The sequence below is a fragment of the Heloderma suspectum genome, chromosome 2 (assembly GCF_057233095.1).
Source record: "Heloderma suspectum isolate Gila_16-S chromosome 2, 16-S_ref, whole genome shotgun sequence".
Classification (NCBI taxonomy): domain Eukaryota; kingdom Metazoa; phylum Chordata; class Lepidosauria; order Squamata; family Helodermatidae; genus Heloderma; species Heloderma suspectum.
In genome coordinates, this window is record NC_139459.1 from 51,997,940 (window position 1) to 52,020,047 (window position 22,108).

Genomic DNA, 22,108 nt, shown 5'->3' on the forward strand with positions numbered 1-22,108 from the left:
GTAAACAATTTGAAAAATCTGACTTTTTTCCCCACCATGTTTGGTGCCCCATCTGTTGTCACTGACACAACTTTAGAGATATCAATGCTTAGGTCACGGAATGTTTGTATAACAACCTTACATATTTCGCTTCCTGATGTACTTGTTGGCACTGATACTAACTTTATCAACTCTTCTCTCATTGTGAGACCATCAGAATATCGACCAATAATGGCCAACTGAGCATGTGATGTGACATCAGTAGTTTCATCAAGAGAGATCGAAAAATATTTACAATTACTTATGTCTCTCTTTAATTGATGTTGTACGTTTGTGTTCAGTCTCATTATTCGGTCTTTTATGATATTTCTACTGAGTGGTAACTCAGATATTCTCTTAATAATTGCATCTTTATTCTGCATATCGTGAAATAGAACTGGTGCACATCTTAGGAGAGTTTCTTTAATAAATTCTCCCTCACTGAGTGCTTTTCCATGCTGAGCTATGGAGTGAGCAATGCTCAAACTTGCAGATGTTAAATTTGTAGAGCCTTTTATAAATTTAAGGATGGAATTAGATTGGCTCTTATAAAGGTGTAGCTGCCTGGAAATGTATTCCTTCCTTTCATTCTCACTTTTTTTCAAGAGCTGGGAATGATTAGTTTCAAAATGTCTATTTATATTCCACGTTCTGCTTACTACCGTTTCAGTACATAGAACGCAAGATGATCTGCCATTTTTTTCTATAATGCCATACATCTCGGTCCATGTCTCTTGAAAGGGTCAGCTACTGCTACTACCACTTCCTTTACTTAACCTTGGTTTTTTATTTTTTGGGTTCTCCATCAGGGGGGCAGTGACAGAAGATAGAATTATAGATAGCCTGTTAGCCCTGCAGGCAATTAGGGGTTAATTAGCCTAACTGACCACAAGATGGCACATGTAACTGTCCTTTAGGAAAGGGCAGGGTTAATAAGCAGAAATAGGGGTTAATAAGGATGCACAACAGTAATAGTGGTGAAATGGAGTCTGCGCTATGCTGCAAAATGGCGTTCCTTATATAAATTAAGATGGCTGCCGCTATTTCTAATGGCGGGAAACGGCACCCATAGCACAGGCCCTCGCCTCTCCCAGCCTCCCCCTCACTTATCTCAGTAATGATGGTCAATTAGAAATCCACAACACCCCAGAACAGTAGATTGGATGATGGTTGCTGTGGTTATGTGGTTGCTGGTAATGGCGATCACAGGGCCCCCAGAGATGCGTCCCCCGTGGCATTCCGCTGCTCCCTGCTCTGCCGGCCGGAAGTGAGGTCAAAGATCCCCTAACGGCCTAACCGGAAGTCCCAGAACTAGACGCTCTGTGCCGGAGTTCTGTTGTTTTGGCCTACAGACCTCCGGTACAGAGTGTCTACACTACACTACAGCAAATGTTTCATCCTCGGCTACTGCACCTGGCCGTGCAGTAGCCGAGGATGAAACGTCCTTCTCGGCATGCGGCCCCATACTTCTCGGCATGCGGCCCCATACTTCTTGGCATGCGACCGCATGCGGCTGCGTGTCATCGAAAATGGCTACGCGTGTCAGTGCTGACACGCGTGTCATAGGTTTGCCATCACGGACATAGGCTATTACAGCAGGAAAAAAAGGGGAACACAAATAGCGCCCACTACGCTATTTGCGTTCCCCTTTTTTTCGCCGTAATAGCCTATGTAAATATTTACGTAGGCTAAAACAGCGGGAAAAAAGGGAATGCAAATGGCGGCCACCGTAGCCGCCACCATTTGCGTACGCGTTTTTTTTGTTTTTGTTTTGGCTTGCCGTGATAGATTACGTAAATACTTACGTAGCCTATCATGGCAGACAGCAGGACGCAAATGGCGGCCGCAGCAGCTGGTTGAAAGACCCGCCGCTGCTGGAGCCGGCGGCGGCGGAACATCCGCCCCAGGTAAGCTTTGTCCCGGGGGGGATTCTGTGGGGGGGCGGGAGGTGGGAGGCTGTTCTACCATGGGTTTCGGGGGGCCGAATGCCAGTGCATTCGTCCTCACTGAAATCTGTGGCGGAATTCTCCGCCATCCCTACTTTCTACTACTTTATTTTGCTAGAGACTAGCCTCTTTATAAATGCAGATTTCAGGACACTCTCAAACTGCCCCAGGCTCCTAAACAACTAATCTGCAAGCCCTAATTAGAGGAGATGAACCAGAAGGTAGGGAAGTTGCCGAGGGTTTGGGCATGAACCTCATGGCCAGACTTGCTTTGCAGTGATGTCACTCCCTTAAGGTGGCTCCCTCCTATGTTGGCTTCCAAGAGTGGCTATCCTGTCTGAGCATCTGAGCCCTGCCCCTAACTTTCCCTGCTTTGCTTTGCATCATGCCCTAGTGTCTCTCAAGTCACTCCCCTCCTCCTCCTCCTCAGAAACTTGAGTTCTCATGGTGGAGGGAGGGCACAGCAACTCAGCCTGAGCCATCTGTTTCTCAAGGCCTTCAGAGGAATCTCTCCCAGCATCTTGGCTCTGGCCTCTGATGTAACTGCTCCAGTTCTGATTCAGAATCAGAGCTGTCAGACATCTCAAGGCGCTTGGATTCATCCCTGACAGATACCTGTGCCTGAACTGATGTTTTCAGGAAGTGAGTCTGAGGAAATGAGACAAAGAGTGGTTACGAAAGATGAAGTGCTTGATCTTATTGGCAAATTGAAAGCTAATAAATAATCGGGCCCAGATGGTAGCCATCCTAGAATTCTTAAAGAACTTAGAATTGCCAGCCTTCTAACAAAAATATGTAACATGTCCCTAAGAGCAGCCTCTGTACCAGAGAATTGGAGAATGGCCAGTGCAACACCAGGGAGGCTGTGGAACTCTTCAACAGGAATCTTGTGGCAGGTTTCACATAGATGAAGGCAAACAAACTTTGTCTGGACAAGATGAAGGCACTGTAGGTAGGAGGACCATCTGGTTTGTATGGAGGAGTTCAGCCAGTGCTGAATGGAGTAACGCTCCCTCTGAAAGTCTAGGTTTGCAGCTCAGGGTTCCTCCTAGACTCAGCGCTATCTGTCGAAGTACAGGTGGCAGCAGTGACTAGGAGTGCCCTTAATCAACTTAGGCTATTTTGTTATCTGCAACCCTATCTGAATGCACAGACATTGCCCCTATTATTCATTAATTTATGTTATCAGAGCTCTGTTTCTTTTTTAAAAATAGTAATTATTTCAACATGGTTTTCTATTCTTTTATCCTATCTGCTGTTCACTGCTTCGAAATCTTTGGATGTTACACTTTATTCAATTATTGTTGTTGATGAGAATAACAACAACAACAACAAAAACCCAGTTAATTGTTGTGAAACGCCAGGGAGCTTCGGCTGTTGGGCAGTATTTTGCCTGCTGTTTGTCAATAGGCAATGGTTCTTTTTGGATATTCAGAGGCAATGAACACACCAAGCTTATTGGTTGAAGGAAAGAAGTTTATTTAGCTCAAATAGACTAATAAAGCAAGAAAAAGCAAGACAATTCATTCAAAGCATAAGGCATACCTTCCTTCAATCACTGGGAACCGTGTATTCTTACCTTAAGATCAGCAAATCAGATAAGAGCAGTGATGAACGGCTCCAGTGGCCTGGCCTGTAACACCTGTCTCATCCTGTGGTGAAGATCTACCTTGGGAGCGCCAAAGGGAATCATATACTATCCCCTTGAGCCCTCCAATTCGGGACATGGTCTCATTATTTCATCCATCCTGGAGGAGGAAAACACTGGCTCTAATAATGGACAGGCTGCCAGCCCAGCATTCTCAGCCACTATAATCAACAAGTAACTTAGCCTTGAAATCCTGCCAGAAGTTTATCTACATTCTGTTGAATACAGCATCAACAGAATGGTTCTCTGGGAACTGATGGAAAGGCATCTAACTCCATAAATAGGCCCAAACAGCACTCTAAACATGGGCAAGAGAACTGGTGCAATACAATGGTCTTCTGCATTTCCACTGCAGGTTGGTACAGAAATATAATAAATAAATGCCCTGGTAGGATCCAGACTAGACCACTGCAATGCACTCTACGTGGGTCTGCCTTTCAAGATGGTTCAGAAACTTCAGCTGATGGAGAATACAGCAGCCCAGATACTGACGGGGCTAAATGTCTGGACCATATTACACAAATTCTCCATCAGCTCTGCTGTCTGCCTATTCACTTCTGGGCCCTTTAGATGTCAATGATGGTACTGATCTCTAAAACCGAACCACCTACTGTGAGGACAGCTGATCTTGTGCAGTCTGTTTGTTGTGGCTCTGTTGTTACAGTGTAACTGTAACAACAGAGCCAGTGTAGTGTAGTGGTGAGAGTGACGGACTGGGAGCCGGGAGATCTGGGTTCTAGTCCCCACTTGGCCATGGAAGCTCACTGGGTGACTTTGGGCCAGTCACAGACTCTCAGCCCAACCTACCTCACAGGGTTGTTGTTGTGAGGATACAACAGTGAGGAGGAGGATAATGTAAGCCGCCTTGAGTTCCTTGCGAGAGGGAGAAAGGCGGGGTATAAATGCAATAAATAAATAAATATAAATAACTTTGATGTACTTCTAGGCCAAGCTCAGGGGTTGCCATGGTAATCGGACCTCCTGCCTCTATAGTTCTCTCCACACTAGTACCAAGGCTTTCCTGAGGCCTACTCAAGTTTTCTTTCTCATTTTCAGTTTGAGTCAAATAATTTTCTTCAGAAGGGTATAGGAAAATATGAATTTGTGTTCCTCACCCCATCGCATTTTTCCCAACTATCACGGCTTCTGTTTGCTCAGAATTTACAGCCATCTCATATTTTCCTTTTCTACACTGCCATTGTAGATATGGAACTTCCCTGTGGGTGCCATTAATCCCTTTTATATAACATGTCTTTCCAGGGATTATGTCTTTTTTCTTCCACCAGATCTGCTCTAGTTAGTGAAATCTTAGCCCCTGTATCCAGCATACCCAAATATTTTTGATCTCCTATCTGTACCATTTCTGTGAGCTCATCATCTAGCTATGGCAAATTTGACACTTTTAAACCATACAACATAACCTTTTCAGGTAATATTTCCAGATCTTTAATATTACCCTGAGGTACCATCTGTGTTTTGTCACTGACTGCTTTCTGCTAAAGCTTGTGTAGGTGTTTCAACACATTTAACTAACTTCACAGCATGACTAGATATATTTGCTCTGGGTTGTGGACTTGGACATTGAAACTTATAATGGTCAGTCTTCCCACAATTGAAACACATTCTCTCCCTGCTGGTTGTTACTTGGCTGTGGTAATTTTCTCTTGGTCTGGACATTCTGAAACCTCCTTCTTGTCCAGGTGAATACCCTCTCTTAATGTCCTACTTCTGAGGTAGAGTTTTAAAAACAGGGTTAAATTCACCCTTCCTGAGGTTTCTTTTGTCCCAGCCACCTCTATTCAGTGCCAGCTGGTCGGCAATTTCAGCAGCGCTCTGAACATCTTTGAGGGAGCGGTCTTTCATCAACAGCTTTATTTCTCTGGGGAGTTGGAATAAAAATCGATCTAAAATCATTAAATACTTTATTTTCTTTTTCGTGTCTGCTTTGGCTCCTGTCACCCATTTCTCAAACAGATCACTCAACCTGGAGCTGCTCAGTGAAAGTTCTGTCAGGATGGGGTTGTAGAGTCCTGAACTTCTTTCTGAAAAAGTCAGGGCCGAGTTTAAAAAGTGCAAATACAGCATTCTTAACGTCTTCTTAGGGAACTTCTTTATCTGAGAGAAATGTATTGTATACTTTTGCTAATTCCCCTTTCACCAGGCTTGGAATAAATTTCATAAAGTCTGCCTGTTCCATACCCCAATTAAATGCTGCTTTCTCAAATGTGGATAGAAAGGTTTGAGGATCTTACCCTGGGGTGTAAGAGGCAAAGTCTTTTGGGGTTAATCTGGTTCTTTTGTGTAAGTCTTTTCATGTTCCCTCTTTTTTTCTCCCTCACTAGACTGTTGTTTTAGGGCCAATCTACATTGCGCCCGCCATCGCAGTGAATTCGGTGTCCTGTCGGGTTAAACGCTCTCGCATTAGAACGTGATTATCCACACTCACCCATTTTCCCCATTGCGGTGCTTCATCGAATGCGCGATGAAATTCGCATTCGGTTCACACTCGAGCGCTGTGCTGTTTTCCTGCTCTTAAAGATGGCGGCTCTCACTGGAGGATCAGAAACCCTTCCTGTTTCTGTTGATTCCACGCCCACCGCGCTCACAGCTCTCGACGGCCCCATGTCATCTTCCGGCTACTGATCGCATAGCTTCCTCAGCACTCAATGTTTCCTCAGCAACAAGCAAAGGGCTGGATGTGCGTGCACTTGTCTGATCTCGGAAGCTAAGCAGGGTCAGCCCTGGTCAGTAGTTGGATGGGCGACCGCCTGGGAATCAGGCTTCCTGCATTCTATCCCTTCAAATGAGACTAAGTTTTACCCCCCCATCCCCCGCTTTGGATTTTTTTAAAAAAAATTAAGGTGTTATTTTCGAAGAATCGTGTCTTCTCCGTGATTCCCTCCCCCAATTCAGACATGATCTTCGAAGATTCAAAAATTTGAAGATTTGAAATCATGCCTGAATTAGAAAACAAACAAACAATCATGGCGAAGCCATGATTCTTCGAAGATCTCACTAGATGTTCTCAATCTTATCTCCCAATCTCATCTCAGATTTATCTAGCTGTACCTAATCAACCTTACTCCCAGACTTATCTGACTCTCTAGAAGCAATCACCCTACCTTTCTTTCTGCACAAGCTCCCATCCAATCACACTGCATTCCATTCTCACTCAGCCACTCCCCCTTTCTTCCACTTGCCAAACTGTCATTCTTGCCCACACTCTGCCAAACCCTGCCTCACACTCACCTGTCAATCATTCCAGATAGATACCAGCCACCATACATATATACAAACATTTACTATTTACATATTGTGTATGTGGAATCGCTACACCTACACCCATACAAACCTGCCAGAGCATTATCTACGGATCCTCTGCTCATATCCTTACCAGGAATGGATGTTAGTCTGGCAGGCAAAAGAGACAGAGCCTTTTCAGTGATGGCCCCATAATTATGGAATTCACTCCCTCAAGAGATACGATCAACTTCTTCTCTGTTGTCTTTTAAGCATGCGAAAACATTTTTATTTCAGATTACTTTTAAATGAGAGGGTTGATTAGACTTGTATTTGTTCTTACCCTGTTTTTAGACCTCATGGTAGAATGACTAGCTGAAATAGAATGGAATTGAATGAAATTGTCTGATTTTATTGCGTTTTTGTTTTTTTGCTCATCATTGTTGTGGTGTTAAATATTTTTAATATTTTAAAATTGATTTTATTATATTGTGTATGCTGACTTGGGGAAATGTTGCATTTTGAAAGGTGGCTAATACATTTCTTAAATAAAGCCATTATATCAGACTTTGAATTGACAGGCACGCAACCATGACTTAAACTTTTACTGTTAGACTTTCCTGATACATCTTCATTGTATAAGATAATGCAGGAAAATCTAAAATTATCAGCCTTTGGAAGCAGTAGGAACTCAAGATGCACAATTTCTACTGAACTACCTCTTCTTTGGCCATAGAAGTGCAAAAAGTGGAAGTATTACTTACTTGTGCATTTTCTTGTTGGCATTTGCTAGGATGGCATGAAACATACAATCATCACTACTGCAGACTCTGTGTCTTTTGTATGTGTAGTGCTTAGCACCATACCTAACAATACATGATTTGGATGTTTCTAACGAATTTTGTAGACAGCATCTATGAGGATAGCACCATGGAAAAATGTATTTTTAAATGTTAATGGTATTACAACAGCATTGTGTGCAGCAGATGCTATACATATGTCTTATCAACCACAAAAGTATCAACTGCTTTTTATTTGAAAATGTAGAGCTGTACACCCTATGCTCCCTCACCATGTGAGAGTTTGATGTTGAGATTCTGAAGGTTCCTCCACCAAGAGGTAGAGAGAGCTGAGAGGACAGAAATTTCACACATAGTGAAGGAGAAGTTATCTCTCTATTATTTCCCCTAATTTTCCCTAGGAGTTGGGAGGAGAAGGAACAGGGAAATCTAGCTACTAAGAGAGAGATGGAATGAGAAACAATGGCTCATCTTTCATGGTCTGAGTTTTATCTCTTCTAATTTTCTCTGCCAGATGTTGGTGGTGCCTTCAGAATTTTCAGTAGACAGAATGCTCACGTGGTGGGTTGCTCTCACATGATAAGCATGTAGAACCTCTTTCAGCCTGAGGTCCAAATTTCAGATAATTTCTGGGGGGGGGGATTTCAGTGGGGGGAAGACCAAAATACCACCATATTTATGCCAGTAACTAAGCTTTAAGAGAGACATTTCAGCCTTTTAGAATGGGGAAAAACCATACAAAAGCCAGCGGTCAGGAGTGGAGGGGAGTGGGAGCCACCTGGTGACATGGGGAAAAATGGCATGACCATCTGGTGAACCCTGAAGGGACAGATTTGGTTCCCAGCCAGGCCAGATTTGGTATGTAGGCATGAGGTTTGACACCCCTGGTATAGACTCTTGTCTGCTTCAGATGTAGCAACATCGGGCCAATAAACCAAGAACAAGCTTCCTCCTTGTCCCTCTCCTACCCTTGAGTGCTCAGCTTCAATCCTGCCCTATTAAACCATTGTTTCCTGTCACATCTGAACCAGGAAACTGTGGTTTAATCACTGCTTACAGACCAGTGTATAAAACCAGGTCTGTTAGTGATTAAATTACAGATACTTAGTTATGGGAAACTGTGGTTTAGTAAACTATGATAGAAGTGCTGCAGCTATGGAGGGAGCACATGGGTACACACAGATTGTTATCTGGTTGTGAAAAGCCATGGTTTATCAGCCTAAGATCATAGAATCATAGAACTGTTATGTCTGAACCAGGCTGAAGAGTCTGAATATACCGGGGTTATTAAATCTCTAGCATGCAGCCATATTAGGCCTTAGATTGCAATTTAAACAGGTAATACAAAGAAATACAGGGTTGCAATTCCAGTTTTGTTAATGAGAAGAACCAATGAACATAGGAGTGTGGCTGATTTTATCAATTCCTGTAAAAGAATTGTAACATACATTTATTGGACCACAGACTTTAGCCAGGAACTGAGATTTTGTGTACACATACTCGCATACAAATCAGTTTTATGACTTAACTATAAAACAAGCAATCCTTGCTCTCCAGCACAGCTTGCATGGAGCAGGAATGGCAGCAGGATGCTGGGTCATGCAGTGCCTCCTAGGCAACCAATTTGTATTTGCGAACACAGGATTTCTATGTAATACTGGAGAGAGTGCATTTCTGTGTACAACTAGTAATTATTATTATTATTAGGAGGCAAATAATTAACTAGATATACGGGGTAAGGTTGATTTGACATCCTGGGCTTCCCACTTTTTTGTCTTGTTTTTTCAGACTAATACCACTGTATGATTTTGAGATGTACCACAAGATTTTTCTAGGGTAGAATCTTGCTGAATATGTTCTTACATAAGCTAATGATCTGAAAACTGTAGAAAGAATGCTGTAGAAGTATAAGGCCCAGAGTATTATTCTCCAGCTATAACCAGTTCCACTGCTGGCAGCTCATAGCCCAATTGGATGGCAAGTCTATATTTAACTAAATTTTATTGCTAAATTCCAAAGATAGCATGACGTTTCTCTTTTCTTCTGTGAACTGCTGCTAGATATCGTAACTTCTGGTAAAAACCGAATTACACAGTAAGAATAAGTCAAACCAAATAGTATTGATTCTTTTATTTATTGTTTTCACTGAAGTTTTCTGTACAAAATTACCAATTGCAAGCTCTGCATCAGTGCATCAGGAAGCTTTTGTTTATTTCCTGTACAAAAAAGCTTGGCTTTGAGTTTTGTTTTTTCTTCTTCCTTTTTTTAAAAAACTCTTTTGTGAAATACAAAATTTTGTATTTGGAACATGAATAATATGTTCCGCTACCTGGTATCTGGAACATGAATGATCTTATGCTCAGCTACCTTGAAGTCACTGTGTTGAAACATCTTGCTCTACATTTGTGTATCTTAGCTTTTTAGTTTTAGTTTCATAAGGACATGGCTCATTGTTTTGAATAGCCCAAAGAATCTGTATTTTGGCTTAAGTGACAAATGGCACATTCCACCACAGTTAGATGTTCTTAAGTCTTACTGACTTTAATGAGGACTCACACATTCTATGCATTGCATCACTTACAGAATAAAGATTAAAGCAGGGGTATGCAAACTTTTTGACCCTGAGGGCTGTATGCAGTGATGGCTGGGGCAGGGGGTGAGTGCACGCGCACACGCACGCACGCACACACACCTCTCAGTGGGCAGGGATGGAAAGGTGTAAACCTCCCCTCCTTGCCTGCTAAGATTTAGGGATTGCTGATGGGTAGTGGAAGGGACAGCTTCTCCCATCTCCCAGCTATCTCCTATACTGCTAGTATAACCTCTGCTTATGTGGGTTCTAAGGGGCTTAATTGGAATAAAATTTGCAAAGATATAACTGAACAAACATGTCTTTAGTATAAACCATAGTTATAGAAAAACATACAACAATTGCTCAGTACAGAGAGCTTCGGCTATTGGGCGGTATAGAAATAAATACATACATACATACATACATACATACAAATAAATTCAACAAATAGTCCTCCTGGATCCAAACAGAAATATTTAATTCTTGCTTGCAAGTTTGAAGTTAGCCAGTCCCAATGTTTCTCCAGTTCCACAAGATGATGGACACCAGTAATCTTTTTGTAGGTACTTTAACTCCAGACCACAGGACAACCACAAATGGCAGTTTATAAATGGTAGTTTCAAGGTCTTTCCCCTGCAAGAACAATACAAATATAACAAATACCAGAGATACAGAAATGATTCCCCCTCCCCTTGCAATTCAGCTATACACAGTTTTCAGTTCAGTTTACCTTATTCAAGGTGTCAAGAGCCCATAATTATTCATCAGCTCTCCAGGATTCAGTTTCCTAGCAGAACAAGCTGACTCTTTTTTCTCCTAGCTCTCCCTCTGAGTGAGGAGGACTCTGCCCCTAAGGGACTAAACCATCCAGTTCATAGGAATTACACTAGCAGCTGGAAAACAGTAATGTCAGAAGCAAATTCAGTGACGGGATTGAGAGAGGCTGTCACCTCTCCTCCTCCTTCCACAATCTCCTCTGAAGATAGCTGTTTTCCCACTGCTACTAATGTGAAGAAACAATGATCTTGGAAGCTAGATGGGTGGGGGTGACAATCTGGTTGCAGGGGTGGCAGGCTATCCATAGCGGCCGCAGTCCAGGCCTTGGGGGCTCACCTGCGGCCAACGGGTTTTGCAACCCTGGAATAAAACAATGAAATGTGAGTTGTGGTGTGCTCTGTACAAAACATGAGACATAACCATGTAAAGATTTTTTTTTTAATATGGTAAGTGGTGTATAAATCAAATAAATAAAATATGTTCACATTCACATCCTCCTTTTGCTTGGTAGTGTGGGACACAACTCGAATGCATATTTTATCCACAATAATTATTACTGTAGTTCAATACAGGTGATACTTTTAGTATCTGAAGATGGCAGCATTTTATTTCTTCTAAATAACAAAAAATAAATTCAGTTGTATCCAGATGTTTCTTGAGTAGGAGTTCACTCTCCGTAATGGGATTACTTCTCCATTCATTTCAAGGGAGAGACCAACTGTGTGCTTATTTATTTACATTTCTGAAGCACCAGTATGGGATTATATAGATTATAAAAGTACAACAAACCCCTTCCCCCAAAACCCATCTAAAAATATAAGTAGTACAATCCTCAACTTTCTATCACTTTCTATGCATGCTTTCTAAAGCCTGGGACGTTTCTTTTGTTTTCCTAGAGCAGCTCTCTGAAGGAAGGAAGTTTCATAATGGACATATACTTTAAAATTAATTACTTAGGGTGCAGTCCTATGCATGTTTAGACAGAGAAAATGCTGGGCAGTGTAGGACTTTTATCTCTCTAAACATGCATAGGAGTGCACCCTTAATTACATTTGAACTGTTTGACTTGAACATTGAATATCAATCAAACTGGGTGCTTTCACTGACAACTGATTAATGTTTTAAACTCTAAAATGGGATTCAATATTCATCTTTTGATTTTTTTTAATGCTCCCTATTTTGCTAAATAAAGGAAAAGCAAGGATGCTCTGAGTTTACAATAGCAGGATGGCACAGGGCATGTGATAAGGCCTTTTCCATGTTTCGTGCACAAACTGCTCTTCATACTTCTCATGTTCTAGATCCAGGAAATGTGTGGGTATGAAATTGCTCTTTGCCCACCTTTTTAGCTCTGCCTGAATCAACTAGTAGGGAACATATTTGAAAAAGGGAAAAACCTTGAAAAATACATGGTAGATGAATCATCTATCTTAAACTTACATTAAAGGCAATGCATCCATAAGATAGAATTTTTTTTAAATTAATGCTGGGCCAAAATATTTTAACACATTTTAGCGGGGAGGAGATCCTCCCCAAACTTCATCAAATTTTATTTATTTATTTATGTATTTATTTGCATTACCATCTTATTTGCTAAAAAAAAGCACCAAATCTTGGGGGAAGGGAAGTTAAATGACTTTCAGATAGGTAGGTTTACTTCAACGATGCAGTCTAGGATTCCCCCCCCCCTTTTAAATTTAAAACAAAGCTAATATTTTGCTAGTCTTAACTGTGGCTTGGCTATTAGCTGTGGCTTGGCCACCTCAGCAGAGTCGTATTTCTGAATATGTATCCAAAAGTCCATCTGTTGCATCGGATATAAATCATGTCACTTGCTGGGAGGGCAAACATGTTACAGTCTCTAGGACTATCAACAGAACATCCTCATGATGACAGAACATGATGGCTCCAGATGCCCGCCATCTTTATTTAAATCATTCTGTCAAAATATCTTTTTTAAAAATTAGGATTCCTTGCTTCTATTTGTACACAGTCATAGTCTCCCAAATGCTATTTTGATGGTTACTTTGGAGACTTGCAATTATGTGTCATGTACAACCTATACAATGGCTTAAGAAGTTCTTTATGCAGGAATCTAAGATCACTGGAGTTGAGTTTTAAAAATATATTGCTGTTCTCCTGTCCCCACTCAAACTTTCCTGAGTGATGAGGATACCAGGGTTAAGTTTGGTTTGGATGAGAGAGAATTGGAGAGCATTTATAGTATTTGTTTTATTTACAAAAATAGAAGCAGCAGACTTTGGGGGACAGACTCCTACAGCAGACTGTAAAACTGCAAATAATGCTGCAGGTTTTCCAGAGAAAGCAATTGCATCCCAAAATGCTTTACCACTGGTCAATTTCTAGATGTCTATCTCTGCAAAGACTGACTGTCACAACACTGTTTATCTGCATTTCCCACTAGTTGAAGCATGCCTCTGGAAGAGGAGTTCCAGTCAGTAATGCCTATTGAAGGAAAATCAGCTGATCATCCCTGACTATCAGAAAGAAATGAGGTTAACAGAGGATGTTGTCCCAGCAGCTGTAACACTATCATTTGGATGAAAATCTTGTAGTCAGAAGTTTGCATGCACAGTACATTTGCAGCCCATCTCTTATCTTTATAATGACAATATTTGCCATTCTTTCTCTTGCTTTGTGATATGGTACTTAAGCATCCTTTCAGCACCATTTATGGAATAATGTTTTCATTTACATATGAATAGCTTCATTTTAATTCAGTGTAATTGTACTTGGTACATAGTGTATCTGATGTTTGTTAAAATGTAATAATATAAAGGCAGTGACACAAAGACATTTGGGTATGAAAAACATATCTATTCTAAGCATAGACCTGCTGGTGCTTATGCTCCACTTCTACCAACACTAGCTTGCACGTAACCTCAGAGCTGAGAGCCTATTACAAAATGAAACACTTTAGCACTTTTTAGATTTTTCTGCAAGATGAGAACAAAAGGGACAGCTGCCATTAGAAAATATTTTCCTGCATTCATGATTAATGTGATTAATAAACAATGAACGATGCAGGTGAAGTTCTTCAAGCTCCGGCTCAAACTTGTGGGGGCTGTAAAGGCCACCTCAAAAGGAAATGCAAGTTTTCCAAGTCCCCAAATTCTTCTCTAGTTTGGATCAAGCACCTGAGATCTCATTCTGGATTAATATTCTGGTTTATAAACAGAGATTAATGCCACTGTTTCCTAGTTCAGATGTAATGGGTTAAGAAACTCTGGAAATATTCCAGGGTTCAAGAGAACGTAGGAGGGAAGGGGAGGTTGGAGCAAGGGAATACAACACTCATCATCCTCAGTCCATGCACCAGGGGTAATTTTGCTCTCCTCCCCTGGAGGCAAATGCAGGAACATTTGAGGGTTTAACGCAGCTGTCCTTTGTAGTGGGCACTTGGTTAATGTGGGGAATCAGGCAGGCATCTTATAAGGCATCTCTCCCCATCTTATTGGTGGTTGCAATAAAGTTATCACCCTTAGTACAAAGATACTTGTACTAAGTATCCTACCTCCTTCCTTGGAGGTGGGAGGGAGGGGGCAATAAATTGTGGCTTATTAGACTGAAGACATTATGTCTAAACCTGGCTGTTACCCTTATATCTTTCTATATTTCTGTTTTTGTCATCTTAAATTGTATTGTAGTATTAATGGTTTGCGTTTTGCAAAAGGGTTAACATTATTTTTACACACACACAAGTAATCAAACAAGACACTCCATTCAAAGACTTAGCTAATTTGTTTAAAACAATATGTAAAGTACACTCTCACCTGCTCTAAGAATTTCATTGTCCCCTTAGGGTTCCCTGTCACAGTGCTGTTGTGGCAGCTACAAGTGGAAGAATTAACCTCTAGGACTTGCAAACCTGTGCCCCCAGTACCATGGTTCCCAGTTCTCTAAACTCCCCTTACCAGTAGTGCACAGCCTCTCCTGCCTATAGACCTAGTATGTAGTTTTGTTCCAGCTCCTCTTTCTCCTTGATTCCCTCAGCTGGAATTGTATTGTTCAATATTCTCTTGGAAGTTGTATGTGTTATTTGTACTATAAGGATATTGAGAGCAGTGTGTTAGACAAGAGGTTAATCTTCAGGTCGACAATGGAATAGAAAAAAAATACTGCCAATATCATAATGTCTTTATACAAATCTATGGTGCAATCACACTTCAAATACTATGTACAGTTGGTTAGTTGGCCAATGTGGGACACAGAATGCTGCACTAGGTCAGCCTTTGGTCCCATCCAGCAGGGTCTTCTTATTTTCTTAATTCGTACTGTTTAACTCTTGAGCCAGAGTTCAGTTGTATGTGTTGACTGTATTATTTATTTAATAATATACTAAGGGTATTTCATTTTTATGCTGCCCAGTAGCCAAAGCTCCCTGGGCAGTCTACAAAAATACATAATAAAAACATAATATAAAATCTTTAACATATAAAAATTTGAAATAATTAAAATCAAGGGCAGTATCCAGTGCTGGCAATCCACAGCTCTAAAAACATTGTGCTAATAGGAACAACTGCTAGTGCAACAGGAAAGTAGTGTTTCTTAGCGCAATCCAAGAAACTATGCAAAACTACCACTTTTGGAATGGGACAACTCATGGAGCCGTCTCCCACAACCTCCACTGACTTGTCCCATTAAAGAAGCAGTAGTTTCAGGTAGTTTCCAGTTGCATTAGTAAATGCTACTTTCCTGTTTGCTAGCAGTTATTTCTGCTAGTGCAGCAGCAGTGTTGGATACTGCCCTATATGTTTGCAGCTTGGTCACTACTGTATACATTACTATGTTCAAACATATTCTTTTTATATAATTTACAGTACTATTTTACTGTCCTCTTTGGCCATGAAGGGCAGAAGCCACTTGAACTTCGTTGTGAGGAGGAAACGGATGGACAAGAATGGGTAGATGCTATTCACCAAGCCAGGTGGGAAACCTCCAGTGACCATTACTATGTAACTAATCATTCCTTGGGTGTAGTGTGCGTGAATGTCCTTTTCTCTGGCATTTATTCTGTTCTCAGGCTAGGGGCTTATAGTTGCACAGCAGCAGCACCGTGAGCTATCCTTGGTCTGCCTCCTCCTTCTCTTGAACGCGAATCCAGCACTCTCCAGAGTTGCTCTCAGTGACCAGCTTAGCACCACATCACACATAAGGAAGTCTCCAAAACTCTCAAGTCTTCTGATTCTTATATACTGTTGAGGGCACAATCCTATACACGTTTGGACAGAAAACAGTCCCACAACTCCCAGCATTCCCCAGCCAGCCATACTGGTGTGGTGTGGTGTATGCGCACATAATGCTAGCAGACTTCTGCATCTATAAGAGTAGATATATTGATATTATATATTACAAAATGTGGAATCCTACTACTACTGTTACTACTACTACTACTACTACTACTATAAATCCAATCCCATCCTCATTATTACCAGTAAACAAAGGAAATGACTTTGAGAGCTCTTATCAGTTAGGCTTATTCTGAGTTGGTTTTCCAAGCAAACAACCAAATTTAATAGCTATTCCCAGTTTCTGCCATGGATTGATAGAGTACAGTTTTATCATAATGAACAGGGAGGGTGCTGTTGTACTCATGCCGTGCTTGTGGGTTCCTGGTTGACAGCTGGTTGGCCACTGTGTGAACAGAATGCTAGACTAGACGGACCCTTGATCTGATCCAGCATGGCTCTTCTTATGTTCTTAATAGTATATTCATAGTTTTTAAATTACATGAATAGGAATAGGTTGAAATTTTGACCTCAGATCCTTTATTTATTTATTTTTTAAAAAAACTTTAATCATTGATATGAAGTGAAAAAAAGAATTCAAAATTGTAGGAATAGCTAATTTCAGCTGTAGTCTAGAGAGTTAGCCCATTGAACACAGTGGGACTTACTTCTGAGTAGAAATGTAAAGGGTTGCGCAGTTAATTAGTTAATTGATATCGCTTTTTCTGCACCAGAGCTGTTCCTCTCAGGCAGAAGAAAGCGAAAGGAACTGAGAGAGCATGTAGAGTGGAAAACAAGTCAGGCAGAAATAGAATGTTTCTGTCGAAGGTAACATTTACTTAGTTCTGCAGTGTCCCATGTACATCCTTACCAAGCAGGGCTGACTGCATATCAGGCAGCAAGGAATGGGAAGAGTGGCAAATTGCGCCGCTCTACCCACCAAAAGGGCCCACCACCTACTGCCCGGCCACTCTCTCCCTCTCTACACACCATTCCAGTGCTGCCTCTGGTGCCCACCTCCCTGTTCTCCAGCCAGCCTCCTGGCTGGCCACTTCCACCTTCTTCCCCAGCCACAGGGAAGCTTGGCAGAGTCGGCCGAAATACTGCAATAAGTCCTAGCCGCTCCCACAGCTGGGACCTCTCGCAGTATTTTGGCTGACTCTTCCAGGAGGTCCCCATGACCGACAAGCAGGTAGGGAAGGAGGAAGAGGAGGAGCTGCTGCTGCTGCCACTGCCACCATCACCACTACCCTCCAGAAGAAGCTTGAGGAGGCAGGAGGCCTCGGTCCAGACCTGTGACCCAGGCAGAACATTTCAGCACTGATTTCACTGAGTTACTTGCATGCCTTAAGGTCAATATCAGTTAAACTGCCTTTGCTGAAGAAAATCCAGAGTTCTCAAGAGCAGCGTCTTGTACTAGTTCTTAACAATTTGATACAAATTAACAATACCAATTTTGTGTTTTAGAGCTCCATTATCCATACTTCTAACATTTATTAATATGAAATAATGATCCAATAATGATATTGGAATAAGGATATATTCCAATATCACTTTTGTGTTAAAATAATGACTTAATAATAATAGATCAGTGTTGTCTCTTTTCATCCTGGCCTCCCAAATTGAAAGTCTGGCACTGTGCCAGTGCTTGTGGTGTGAGAAACAGTAAAACACAAGCTTACCAAAGTCCTCTGAATTCCATCTTGAAGTTCATTCCAACTTGAATCCATATCGGATTGCGAGCTTTGTGTTTTCCACATGAAAATCTATGTATCCGTGCATATTTTTCCAAACGTGTTCATCAATTGTGCACACCTTTGAAATGTACATATTCTTCTCCCATTGATTAAAGCATATTTATGCACATTTTTCAGAAGTATGCATTTTTCATGTGCATTTTTCCAATGAATGCATGTTGTCAAATGCACTTCTTTTCAGTCCAGAAATCACGTTGCACGCTCGGAAATGCACAGACCTTGACCATAGATTGTGTCCATGTCCATGTCCAGTCAGAAGGTGTGTGAACTGGATAAATCCTGATCAAAAATGAACTGCAATGAATTTCTCATACATCTCTAGCTAATGTATGCAATAATAAATGCCTGTGAATGTGTGGAGTGGTTCTACCATGTAGAAAATAATGGAAAGCTATATTGTTAAAAAGCCACTTCAAATGGCTGGAGAGCTGGGATAAAACATATTTGTTTTATATTCACAATTCCTAATATTCACACTGCTAATTATACTGAAGTACTTCAGTTATCCTATGTATTTACATTGTCCCTGATCATGTTTATGTAATTGTTTTAAATATATAAATGGATGAGAATTCTGTCATATTCCTTGGAAACAGACCTTACAACTTTACTACAGTAGGAAGGTTGTAATCTAGTCCTTTTCTCTTCAATTTAAATGTGTTACCTACAGCGGGTACATAGGTTGTGACTGACATGTTTACTAACTGAAAAGTTTCTGTTATTCTTTTTTCTATTTGTAGCTACTCAGACATCCTGATTGAAAGGGAAGTATTAATGCAAAAATATATTCATCTAGTTCAGATTGTAGAAACAGAAAAGATTTCAGCCAATCAGCTACGACATCAGCTTGAAGATCAAGACACAGAAATTGAAAGACTTAAATCAGAGGTATGTTCTAAAATAATGTGCAGGTTACTGTTATTGCTTTATTTTTACTGCACTGCTATTATTGGCTAACTTATATTTTTATGTATGGCATCTACCTCCCTTTTCAGTCAATGACAAAACTCCCATGATTTATAATGAGGCTTGATTGAACCATTAGTTTATAGTGAAGTAACCACCATTGAGTATGTAGACTTAGACATATTTGTCTGATAAGTTTGCCTTATAAGTGATGCAAAGATATTTTTAGCATTTTATTTGAGTTTGTGCCATTTTGACAGATTGTCGTGCACTATGGTATTGTATTCAATTTCCATGGAGCAGGAATGCATGCATTTTGACCTCTACCAAGGCAAATGCAGCTCTCCAGCCATGTGTTGTAGCCTGCGAAGAAGTTCTTTGACAACAGTCCTGTCTTTGAATTATTGGACAGGCAGAAAATACAGGATTCTAATCAGGCCCTTGGTGGCTGCTGGTGTCAAGGATGAGTCCCAGCTCTTTCTGACAGCTCCGATTCTGAGTCAGAGTTAGAACTGCTAGATCAAAGCATGGGGGAAGAACGTTCCCTAGAGCGCCTAGACACTGGGAGAGATTCCTCCAAAGGCCTTGACAAACAGATGGCCCAGACTCAGTCCCTGCCCTCTCTCTCCACTGTAGGAACTCAAGTTTCCAAGGAGGAGGAGGAGGAAGAGGGTCGTGACTTGAGAGATGCTAGGGCACACAAAGCTAAGCGGGAAAAGTTAGGGGTAGGGCTCAGATGCTCCTTGGAAGCTAATGTAGGTGGGAGGGGCATCACTGCGAAGCAAGCTTGGCCATGAGGTTCATACCCAAACTGCTGGCAACTTTTCTACCCTCTGGTATGTCTCCTCTGCTTAAATATTGTTGAATAGTTGTTTAGGGCCTGGAGCAGTCTGAGAGTTTCCTTGAATCTGCGTTTGTAGAAAGGCTAGTCTCTAGCAAAATAAAGTTGTATTAGCCTGAAGCTTTGTCTATTGTGGTGTTGATTGAGATAATCCATTTCTGACAGCTGGGTTGTGTGTGACTTAGTAGGTTGCAAGTTGAGTAGGCCTGACCCTAGATTAAGGGCCAAAATAGATATTACTTTAGATGTGTGTCTAGCAGCTGTGTCTTCTCATTTTGGTGCAGGAGGCCTATTCCGTATCTTAAAAGCTCTGTATCCCCCTTCTCATTCTAGGGTCCCAGTACAGGTTAGAGCCCCATGTGCCTACTCTAGAGTAAAAATGAAAAAGACATAGCTGCTAGAAACACATTTAAAGTAATGTCTGTTTTGGCCCTAGGTCTCAGTGGTATAAGGGAACTTTATCTTTAATGAGCTTCCGCCATGCATTAAAAACATGGTTGTTCAGGCAGACATTTGGGGTGGACTAGGGTAATTTTAGAAATGTGATGTTTTTAATGTTGAATTTTATTGTGTAAACTGTTTTTATTGTTGTACATCGCCCAGAGTGGCTGGGTGACCAGCCAGATGGGCGATTAATAAATTTAATAAATAAATAAATAAAATAAATAAGGCTGCTGAACTGAAGACTTACTATGATGTCACCTGCAAGGGGTTCTGGAGGCACCTGGTCAGCTTCAAGCTCTGTGGAAAGGCTGCTCCCAGATCGGCAGTGGGCCCTGTCAACAGGTGGGGAAAGAAATGGGACACGCTAGAGCCGGGGTACAGAATCTCAGGACCAGTGGCCAAATCTGGCCCTCCCTTCTAGGCTACCAATCTGATCCTCCTGGGTTCCCCCAGATGGCCATGCCATCTTTTCCCCAACCACCAGTAATTCAGGAGTTTTCTGGCTTTTGTGCAGTTTTCCCCCATTCTCAATCGTTGAATGCCTTTCCTAAGCCTTAGTTACTGGCAATAAGAGCTTTAAGCCGAAATATGCTGGCATTTTTGGATCCACCCCTTTTTCCTCTGGCCTGCCCCTTTTATCTTCAGCCCTGCCCGCCACTGGAATGCAGCATCCGAGAGCTACTCCGAAATTGAATTCTGCCCTCGGGGTGAAAGACGTTTAACACCCTTGCTCTAGAGACATGCCAGGCAACCGGGAAGTTGGACTGCAGGTCAGCTGTTTGGCAGTATTTCTGGTAGAGTGGGAGACAGCAAGGTTTCAAAGGCAGAATGAGGCTAGCGGGGAGGATGTGCAGTGGAAAGAGATGAGCAGGAGAAGCAGAGAGGAGGACAAGGTGTATAGGAGTGATACAGACAGAGAAAGACAAAGGGAGCACAGGAGGGAGAAGTGGGGGAAGTACGAAAAAGGAGGACGGCACAACTGACATAATCTGCTGCTCTGGAGAGATGGCAAGTTTCTTCATGGGGATGAGGACAAGCGCATTCCCCCTAAGAAAGACTGGCAAGCTGAATGTTCTAGCGTATCGCTGGTGGGTCTGGCTCCTCTACCAGTCCCATGATCTCCCAGCAGCCCAGCCTCCCCGAGAAACAGCTAACTAGCTATTAGAGGTACTTACCAAGAGTCATTAACCAGTGAACTTATTCCTCCAAGAGATTGGTTAAAGAAGACATTCCCAAGGGAGCTTACGCTTACCTGCACACTGGGGGTATGAGCACAGGGATCAACCATGATAGCAAGGGACAGCAACCTTTCTTACTTTAAATACTTACCTGTATGAGTTAACTCCTGTTTACTAATGAACAGAGAAGGTATAATTACTGAAGACTGAATAAAGCCCTTTTTTCTGCTTTAGGAAGACTTCATTTATTGTTAACCAGGCCTTGTCACATACAGTCATTCACACCTCTGCATCTGGTGGAACAGAAAAGATCATTCTTTTCTTTGGTGTGTGTTGTTGTTTTTACAGAATCAATTTCAGGCTTTGGAAGACTACTGATAAAACCAGGAAGATTGTTATGTCAAGCATGGCTAAGAAAGCTTCAGTGGCTTGAAATTACCGCTCGGTGAAGTCTCAAGTGAGATTCTGAAACTGAATATTTGGAATTTGTAGAAAACCCTAACAGTTTATTTATTTATTTTGCTTTTGCCAGATTGTCGCTCTCAATAAAACTAAAGAACGAATGCGGCCATATCAAGGCAATCAAGAAGAAGAAGATCCAGATATTAAAAAGATCAAAAAGGTAATTTTCTATAGGCCCCCTTTAAATGGGGAAGAGATAATTACATAATTTGCCTGTATTTTTCTTTGAGTAATGAAAAATAATGTATTAAGTGTAAAGTGGTTCAGTTC

The 22,108-nt window shown here is 41.5% G+C and overlaps 1 protein-coding gene across 2 annotated transcripts in view; it reads left to right on the plus strand.

Annotated features, from left to right (window-relative positions):
• RASGRF2 (Ras protein specific guanine nucleotide releasing factor 2) overlaps positions 1-22,108 on the plus strand; it is a 164,501-nt gene that overhangs the window by 46,514 nt on the left and 95,879 nt on the right. For both annotated transcript variants that reach the window (XM_084832076.1, XM_084832077.1), the window contains exons 2-4: positions 15,843-15,949; positions 18,748-18,895; positions 21,909-21,998. In XM_084832076.1, the coding sequence (XP_084688202.1) occupies positions 15,843-15,949; positions 18,748-18,895; positions 21,909-21,998 (345 nt within the window). The remainder of the gene's footprint in view (positions 1-15,842; positions 15,950-18,747; positions 18,896-21,908; positions 21,999-22,108) is intronic.